The sequence below is a fragment of the Gymnoscopelus microlampas genome (genome assembly GCF_963454915.1).
Source record: "Gymnoscopelus microlampas genome assembly, chromosome: 13".
Lineage (NCBI taxonomy): Eukaryota > Metazoa > Chordata > Actinopteri > Myctophiformes > Myctophidae > Gymnoscopelus > Gymnoscopelus microlampas.
In genome coordinates, this window is record NC_139950.1 from 6,645,231 (window position 1) to 6,655,072 (window position 9,842).

A 9,842-nucleotide genomic window follows, 5' to 3' on the forward strand; every position below is an offset into this window, starting at 1 on the left:
AGACAACAACAAGTTGGACTGGTCTTGCAACTCTGATGCACTCTACAGCAAGTGAAGGAGCAGGCTGTTCTTGCTGAGAAGGCTCAGAGCTTTTGGTGTGTGCAACAGGATGCTGCAGATATTCTACCAGTCTGCTATGGCCAGTGTGTGTTCTTTGGAATTACGTGGGGGGGGGGGGGGGGGGGGGGGGTGACACTAACAACCTAAACAGGCTGACAAGGAAGGTGGGCTCCGTCGTGGGGACCTCACTGGAGGGGGTGGAGGAGGTGGCTAAAGTGCGTACAGTGAAGAAGCTGGACGCCATCATGGAAAACCCTTCCCACCCCCTCCACCTGAATATAGTGGGACATCTGAGCAGGAGAGGAAACAACAGATTCACCTACACGAGGTGGAACTGTATGAGACTGGGCATGTCCTTTGTTCCAGTCGCTATAGGATTTACATACGAGACGCACGTATTCGTGTGGCGGGATACTGTGAGGACACTGTAACCTGGTGGTGTTGTTGTTTTTCTGCATAGTGCAGGATAGTTGTATACTTTGTATACTGTTATTGATGGTGTTTCTAATTGTTATTTCTTACCTTTGTATTTCTTTTTATTTTCCTTACTCTGTACCTGTAACTTTGTAACTAACTACTGTGCTGCCTCTGGGCGAAATTCCCCCACGGTAGGTAGATAGGTACGTACAGTGGTGGGAAAAGTACTAACATGTTTTAAAGTATCAATACTGCAATGTAGAAATACTCTGTTAAGTAAAAGTCCGGAATTCAAAATTTACTTGAGTAAAAGTACAAAAGTATTGGTATCAAAATGTACTTAAAGTACCAAAAGAAAAATAACTAACATTTTTGAAAATAGCAGATCTGCAAGCTCACAACGCGCCGCATCGCATTGTGAGCTTCCAGATCGGCTATTTTTTTTTTAAAAGCCTAGGGCTAAAGTGGTTAATGTATGTTTTATAATATAATTTATATCTGCAAAGTACCTAATAACTAAAGTTTTCAAATAAGTGTAGTGGAGTAAAAGTAAAAGTATAAACAATTGGAAATACTCCATAAAGTAGATATACCTCTAAAGTGTACTTAAGTACAGTACTTGAGTAAATGTACTTAGTTACTTTACACCACTGGGTACATACTTACCTACGTACGTAGTACGTATGTACCTACCTACCTATCTATCTATCTATGTCTCATTGTCCTCACTAACGTCAAACAGTGAACACATGTGCAAACTGATGATTGGAGCAGAGCAAAGTATTTGTGGTTTTTCATCTTTAAAAAAACGTTTTCCACTGATGCAGGATGCAACATCTATACCAGTGAGCTCAAATAGACTTTGTTTTCAAAGAAATGTTTAAGTGCTGTGGTTAACAGATGTTTCGATACCACAAAAAATATCCACTTCCTCAGAGCTGCTTGTTCTAAAACTCACAAAGGTGTGATGTTGGTGGTAGTGGAGGAGGAGGATCAAAAGATCATGGTGGAGGTGGAGGGGGTATGTGTGTGTCCTGGTGTTGTGAACTCATCCTCTCATCTTCACTCAAACATCTCCTGTAACACATAAAAACAATAAAACACAAACTGTAACATTATAAAGATTGGCCAGCATTGACACAAAGGGGGCAGAGATATAATGTGGGCCCTCTTGTGCGCCACCTTACCCCTTATGCCTGTATAAGCTTTATTTTACTATTTTGAAAAACAATTTAAAATAGTTCAACTAGCCGATCTACATCGACACGTTGTGAGCTTGTAGATCAGCTATTTGAACTATTTTAAGATATTTTCCAAATGGTAAAAATGGTAAAAAGGTTTAGGGGTAAGATCGGGCACCAGCTTTTCTTCCCTGCCTGTTTGTGTGTCAGTGTGCCTGCATGCCTGCCTCACTGCAAGCAGCTAATCTCGGACACATTGGACAGATCGGCGTGAAACTTTGCGCACACACTCTTGGCAGGCCAAGGAAGAACCACAATGTTTTCAAATGGGCCTCATGGTGACGCAATTACAGGCCACGTCTTCAGTCATCAATGACGTTAGTCATAGATGACAAAAGCAACAGACATCTACAGTATCTATAACGTATGACTCCATATCTGGGCCCGTTTTCAGACCCATCTGACCCCCATTAACTTTCATTATAAAAATTAAAGTCAAATAAAATAAATTAAAGTCAAGAAAAGAATGTGTGACTGACCTGTGTTTATCTTCACAGTGGAGTACATGCCTTGTCCTTCATAGGTCTGGTCTGGAACAAACAAAAGAAACAGCAAGTGTCACTCTCACATGAGCATACTTTGTCGTCACTCTGTCTGTCTGTCCTACAGCACAGTGGGAGATTAGACACAGTTTCTGGAGCAATGGAAGTAGCAAAATGATCACGTCAGCTAAATCATTGTTTTATGTTGTATCTGTGTGGAGGTACTTCCTAAGCCTACTGGCAGTGTGCACAAGAGCAATTTCAAAGTACATCATAACTGAGATCGGATTATAGTAAACTACATGTATGCAACTGGAACAGTGCTGAGTCGGCACCAGTAGCCCACTGGTGACAGCGCTCGGCCAGAGCCTGATGATCAGCAGTATGAAAAGTTATCCTTTCATGTAAACCAGGATGATCATGCTTTTTTTCTTTTTTCTACATAGTGTTATTCTTCCCTGTATTTTTATGTTGATATAACTGTTTGGTTGCTACTATATATGTCTATGAAATGAATACCAAGGACCACAACGGAAACAAGTCCGCAAGGACTTTTTTGGACGGACCTTTTCCCCAAAAGTATTATTAATGTAATTGTGATGTTTTACATTTGTTTTGCCTAATAAAAATTTAAATCAATCAATCCCTAAACCCAGAAAACAACATATCCTCCCTTCATATAAACACAGCATATACAGTATACTGTGTTCATTGTGACTGACCTGCACCTGTGTTTGTCTTCACAGTGGAGTACATGACTTGTTCTTCAGAGGTTTGATCTGGAAAGAAACACAAAAGAGACAGCAAGTGTTAAAACATTTGTCTCTCTGGTGAAATAATGTAAACACACACAGAGAGATGGAAACAACAAGTAAACAACATAATGAAGTGTGTGATCACAGTGTTATTGTTGTATAATGTGAGTGATCTCAGGCCTGATTCCAATGTCCGCCCTTAATCATTGTTTTATGTTGTATCTGTGTGGAGGTACTTCCTAAGCCTACTGGCAGTGTGCACAAGATATTTAGTGCTGATCAGCCCATCGGTTTATGAGATTATCCCTGGACACAGACAGACAGACAGACAGACAGACACGTACACACCAACAGACCCTCTCCTAAACTTTTTTTTCCTTGTCTGATTGAGGGTCTATGGACAGTGGATGTCTTTTGTTTACTTTGTATTGTACATTTCTGAAAATCACACAACACGCAGAATGTGGACACTGAACCCCCAAAAAAATATTGCACATCAACGTTTCCACATGCAGATCATGTCCACTCAATCCTAGATTTCCAGGTCAAGTCCTGTCCTGATGAAGCTCTAACGATCAAAACATCGAAGAAAGAGCTTTTTTTTTTTTTTAAATGTGCAGGTCCTTTACTTTGATGCCATTATCAGAGATCCCCTTCTGAAAGTACATACAGTACAGTAAGTGAGAGCAAATGATAGTAAACTATCCATATGCAACTGGAATGGCGCTGAGTCGGCACCAGCATACTTCACAAAGCTCAGCCAGAGCCTTATGATCAGCAGTATGAAAAGCTATCCTTTCATGTAAACCTGGATGATCCCTAAAAGCGGAACACAACATATTCTCCCTTCATATAACCACAGCATAATACAGTATACTGTGTTCATTAGACATACCTGTGTTTGTCTTCACAGTGGAGTACATGTCTTGTTCTTCAGAGGTCTGGTCTGGAGAAAAACGCAAGAGACAGCAACTTGCAAGTGTTAAAACATTTGACTCATGGAAACAACAAGTAAACAACAGAATAAGTGTGTGATCAGAGTATTATTGTTTATGAGAGTGATCTCAGGCCCAATTCCAATGTCCACCTAAACCCTGAGCCCTGAACCCTAACAGACTTAACACATCGGGTGCCAGCATTTTTTCATAACAACTTACCGTGGGTGCCAGCATTCTCCCCATTGACTGCGCTTTGCTGTTTAAAGCTTCCGCGTGCGTTACAAGCAAATCCACGCAAAAAAAAGCATCGATTCATGTTGTGCCATGAGCCTGGCTACAGATTCGGAGAACAGATTCGGAGATACCACAGCATACAGATTCGGAGATATAGGCGTTTCAAAGTAGGAAATAGACAGGAAGCGGATGGGGGAAAAAAATTGTTTCCGGTGAGCGATCTGGCATTTCCTTCGCAGGATTACAATGGGTGCTCCCAGAGCTGCTCTAGCCCCGCCCGCGCGGAGAAAAACAAAAAAAACAAAAAGACTAAACTCACGGTTCAGACCATGTTCGGCACCAGAGCGCTACTATGTAAACACACGGTTCAGACCGTGTTCGGCACCCGATGTGTTAAATGACGTCAGCTGGTACAATAAGTGCATGAGGGTGAGAGGCTGCAAGGCCTCCAAATGGTATAAAAGGAATGGGACAGCACTTTGAAGATGAGCCCTTCATTTATGACACTTTAGATCACTTTTAAAACTCTGTCCTCTTACTGTTGTACAGTCAGTACAACCCATTCAAATTCTACAAATGCCTTCTAAATCAGTAGTTGTCACACTTAAGATTTTTCAAAAATAGCAGATGTACAAGTGTAAGGCACAAAGTGACCCGCAGTGAGCTTGTATACTATCTGCTATTTTTGAATAGCCAACGATAAAATCTAAAATGACAAAGATGCTTTCAAATTTAATGGTTAAAGGCTGTGATATTCTGTTTATATTCTGCCAGTTTTAATTTGTGTTTAGATAGGGTTTGTAATATCCATTTTAAAATGTATTTCCATATTCTGTATATATATATTTACTTTGCCCATTTATTATCTTGTGTCCCTTATTTTAATAAATATATCTCCTCCGCTCCATCTCTTTGAGAGCAGTGAGAAAGCACTTTTTGTTTGTTGACATTCTAAACACGAAGACTAATTTGCATACTTAAAGGGATATTTCACTTTCAAATAAAATAAACATGCCTCACGCATTAAAAGGACATTCTAATGTGTGAGGGGGCCGTGATTTTTCCATTCCTTTTTTCATTTATTTTTTATATATATTTTTAATGTTTTTTATTAATGATTTTATTTGAAAGTGAAATATCCCTTTAATGATTGACGTTTGGAGGATTCCCCTGGTAACGATATGAGCTATGGGTAATTCCCTTAGGCAACGTCTGCATCACAGCTGACTTACAGAAAGGGTACATAAAGGGCTGACAATTTCAAATGGCACAACTCTCAAGCCCTCAGAAGTCAGAGAGTCTGTAAGGAACTAAGCGTTGTGTTACTCTACCTCTCCTCTCCCTGTGTTGAGCTTCCTGTGTCATTCTCACATCAGCATAGGTCACATCTAGGTCACGTCTGTCTGTTCTACTACAGCCTGCAGGACACAAACACTCTACATCAGAACATAATAATCATAAACGACATACATTTGTACGTTTAGAATAGACTGACTTTATCAATCCCCGAAAAGATCAGAGATGGAAGTACGGACAACACAGTTCAAACCTTCAACCTTGGGGATGAACCCCAGAAATAGAGACAGGAGGAGAGTTCAAACGTACGTATACGGTAGGTTTGAACTCTGTCGTGTCGTCCATACTTCCGACCACGCCTCTGATCTTTTCGGGGTTTATACCCAAGGATAAAGCCAGAGACTGTGCTGTAAGTTGTCTCAAAAGGCAGAAGGAACAGTTACATCACATCCTGCAGAATATTACAGCTAAATACCATACTGTACATACCGTTGTACTTCTTCAAGAGACACAGGCTCAGAATCAGCAGAAAGATGGCGACTCCAGCAAACATCAGAGGGTAGAAATATGTTGGGTTGTCTATGGAGGTCTGTGAATCTGAAGCAGAATGAGACACATATTCCTCTTAAACACATATTTTAAGAGAAGTGAATACATTTTTTATGCCAATATTACTCTTAAACATACTCTTAATAGCCTGAGTTTATCATAACAAGGGCAGTCATATCAACCTGATCAATGGGGCTGATATATTCCTGCCCTTGTTTGGATAAACTCAGGCAACGACGAATCCCAGATGATAATTTGTTTATCACTTATCCAAAGCCTTATTTATTCACAAAGGTAATGAGAAAATTTGCATTTGATCAACAGTTTAATTTAACCCTCTGAGTCCTGTGGGAATGTTCTAGATTAGTCAAGCTTGACCCACCATCTTGTCTCACTCACTGCTCTGTGACAATTGCACAGAATATCACATGCCATGGTATTGTTTTGTTGTTTTTTCAGTAGAAACCCAACTTGATATCTTTGTTATCGTTGTTATTGCTGCTACAATGTTGAGGAAATGTTAACTCTTGTTTACTCATATAATATTCCCCAACGATGATGTCATTGGTAGGCAGGTTGCTGAACTGTCCACAGCCCACCTGTGAGATGTAGAGTGTCATGAAAAGATAATACTAACGGTGCTGAGTCGGCACCAGTAGCCCACTGGGGACGCGAACGGGGTTTTCCCATCGACTTGCAGGCGAGGGTGTCTGCGCACAGAAGTCAAAGCACAAACGGCTGTGTTGTTGACGGACAACGGATGCACGCTTATGAGAAACAACAAAAATAAACCTGGCGAAACAGTTGTGTGCATTAGCGCAAGATGAGGATAAAGCAAACATTCAGTCTAAATGTCCAGTTTGCTAATTCACAACTACTGCTACTACTTTTGTATTTGAAACTTTAAATTTCTCTAAATATTACAAACTTTCAACACAGCCTAAGTACAAATATCATTTATGAAAAGGCTACTAGGCTACAGTGAAGTCGGACAGAATGACTAAAAGTTTTTTCTTTTACTCTCTTGGTGTTTTGTTGTAGTGGATTATCTGGCACATGTATATGTTATGAAAGAGAAATTGTTGCTGCTCTCTGTGTCGTCCAAAGCCCCGAAGGACAAAACAAACCTCCCTGGGCCAAGAGTGCAAAGGCCCCAAAGGGCAAAAAGCCCAGAGCACCAATTTCAGACACTTCTTATACTAGTTCACACATAGAGAAGCCAGATCTGTTCTACCCACACTACTGATTTCATTCATGGAATCATTTCAGCCCTATAGGGGTTATACAGCAGCTGACCAATGAGAACAACCTCTCACTGTCCTAGGTAGCACTCCTCATATAAAGTCTGGGTTTGTGATACAATCATCTCACCTGTCACATCCATCCAGCTCTCTGGTGACTCTCCAAGTTCAGAGATGTGACACTTGTAGAATCCTTCATTAGAACTGTTAACATTGTGGATGGTCATCTGTCCTGTAGACTCAGTCCTGATGAGGGATCCATCTTTATAGAAATCAGCTGGACGGTCAGAGGATGGTGGATCAGTTGTCTTGTTTTTGTACCAGCAGTGCAGAGTGACATTACTTCCTTCCATCACAGGAAGTACAGGGCTCCCCAGGATCACATCTCCACCTGAACAATGATAACATCAGAATGGAAGAACATATGACTGAGGTGACATGATGAGGTTGTAACGTGAAAGAATATTTAACAGACAGCTGAATAAAACCCAATAAAACTGAACAAAGACTTGCTTAACATACCAGTCACAGTGATATTAACAGTGTTACTCTTCCCCTTTGAAGACTCACACCAGTAAAGTCCATTGTCTACTTTGGCTTGCATGGGCCCGAGAACACATCCCGTGTTGTTCTTCTCCCCCCAGTCATCACACTCTGAGGTGATGTTTTTGATGTTGGTCTTCTTCACTCTCCAGAAAGTAGAGTTAGACTGTTTGTCCTCACAGCTCAGTAAGACAAGCTCACTTTTAAAGAACTGAGCTCTGTCAGGACTGATTCTGAGAGAGACTGTGGGGCAGAAATCCAGAAGAAAGTTGATTTCATGTATGTTAAAATCAAAACTATATTTCTTGTTACAGTTCCCATTTTTCATTGATAGGTGTGGATAATGTTAATTGTAAACAATGGTGGTCAGTAGAAGACAAGCTGACTTACCTCTCATAACATCACCACGTCTTGGAACTTCTGCTGAGACACTCACCATGGAAATAGCCACTAGAGAGAGCGAGAATCAGAATCATTTTGTATGCTTGCACATAGTGTTGCATTACTCTAAAATAAATAATGATGGTATCATAACATTTGTGTATCCAGTGTATACAAATGCACAAAAACAGATAATTTGTTCAGCGTGTTTCATACACAGAGGCAATACAAAGTGTTTTCCATAAGGCATAAGACATAAAAGGCATTTAAAAGAATAATAAATGAAAATAATGATGACATTGTGTGGACAGGTCTGTGTTTTGCAGAGAAATACTTTTGCAGAGAAATACCCAGAATACATAAGGTATTCCAAATCGCCAAAGTGTCCCTTTAAAATGCCTAATTTGAACCCCAACATATGAACCCTGATCAGTTGTAGTAACTTTTTTTTTCATCTTGTCCCTATGAGGACAATTTATGCTCATTAAGGTAGAAGGAAATGAACAAACACGCACGTTCACACATTGTGGTGCGACAGCCGACAGCAGCGCTAACACCACAGCAGAGCTCCAGACCCTGATGCTGGGCAGGAGGCTAGTCCACACCATCGCATCATATCAGTGTTGATTATCATTAAGTGTCATAGAGTGTGACTCAGTATATGTGACTTGAGAGTTAAACACTGGAGGAAACAAGACTTGACTCTGGAGCTAGTAACTTAACTACAATCTGACAGTGATGACAGTGTCATAAGTATCAGTGAATGTGTGTGTGTGTGTGTGTGTGTGTGTGTGTGTGTGTGTGTGTGTGTGTGTGTGTGTGTGTGTGTGTGTGTGTGTGTGTGTGTGTGTGTGTGTTCCATGAAAACATGCACACACACTCACCATGAAATTAGTGAATACAATAATTGTTGTATTGTGTTTGTACTCACAGATTAGAAGGTAGAGTGATGTTTGCTCCATGCTGTGTTGCTGCTCACTGACTGACACACTGTTATGACAGAGTCACTGACTGACTGTTGTCTCCTCCTACTGCTGTTGTGATGGTGGTGAGGAGGCTGTACTGAAGGAAGTGGTCCACTGCTGAGTTTCCTTGAAGTGTGAGCTCATTTAGAACATTCTTTGGACAAAATACCAACAAATAGTCGAATATACATTTCATATTGTCAATAGGTGGGCCGAACTCCATAGACACTCCATAGACACACGTCTGTTCATAGACACAGTGTTAATTTTGACAGCAAATTCTGATTTAGTCTCTGTATTACACACCGTTTAGTTTTAGTCCTATTTTAGTCATCTGAAATTGTTTAGTCTTAGTCGACTAAATATCAAAATCTTAGTCTTTTAGTTTTTGTCAACAAAATGAACACTGCTTATTTACCAGACAGACAGACAGACAGACAGACAGACAGACAGACAGACACTTGGACCGTCAATACTTAGTCTGCTCTTTGCCAAAGATAGCAGATCTCAGAATAGGGATACTAGGGTTCAAGTGGTTAATGTAAAAAACATGATCCTATCACCTCCCCAAGGGGCCCCGGACCCCCTGTTGAAGACCCCTGGTTTAAGGCAGGGTTTAGGCAGTTAAAAAGAAGTAGATATAATAACTAGGCTGTCAAAATCATGAAAGTTTGGTTGACGATTAATTGTAAAAGAACTAATTGTGATTAATGATTTAATACAGTCTTGGTATTGAACAT

The 9,842-nt window shown here is 40.5% G+C and overlaps 1 protein-coding gene across 4 annotated transcripts; it reads right to left on the reverse strand.

Moving 5' to 3' along the window:
• Positions 1-1,301: 1,301 nt before the first annotated feature.
• LOC311058352 (uncharacterized protein) lies at positions 1,302-9,528 on the reverse strand. 4 transcript variants are annotated; one of them, XM_084075772.1, is made up of 10 exons: positions 9,069-9,528; positions 8,147-8,206; positions 7,736-7,999; positions 7,344-7,604; positions 5,913-6,020; positions 5,459-5,545; positions 3,851-3,901; positions 2,929-2,979; positions 2,198-2,248; positions 1,302-1,554 (listed from the first exon to the last, which is right to left on the reverse strand). In XM_084075772.1, exons 1-10 carry the CDS (start codon positions 9,097-9,099, stop codon positions 1,544-1,546), a joined length of 975 nt encoding a protein of 324 aa, XP_083931898.1. In that variant the 5' UTR covers positions 9,100-9,528; the 3' UTR covers positions 1,302-1,543. The 4 variants fall into 4 exon arrangements, with proteins under 4 accessions (XP_083931898.1, XP_083931897.1, XP_083931899.1 ...); XM_084075771.1 differs by having other exon boundaries at positions 2,923-2,979; XM_084075773.1 differs by lacking the exon at positions 2,198-2,248 and having other exon boundaries at positions 1,302-1,551; positions 2,923-2,979.
• Between the last annotated feature and the right edge of the window lie 314 nt (positions 9,529-9,842).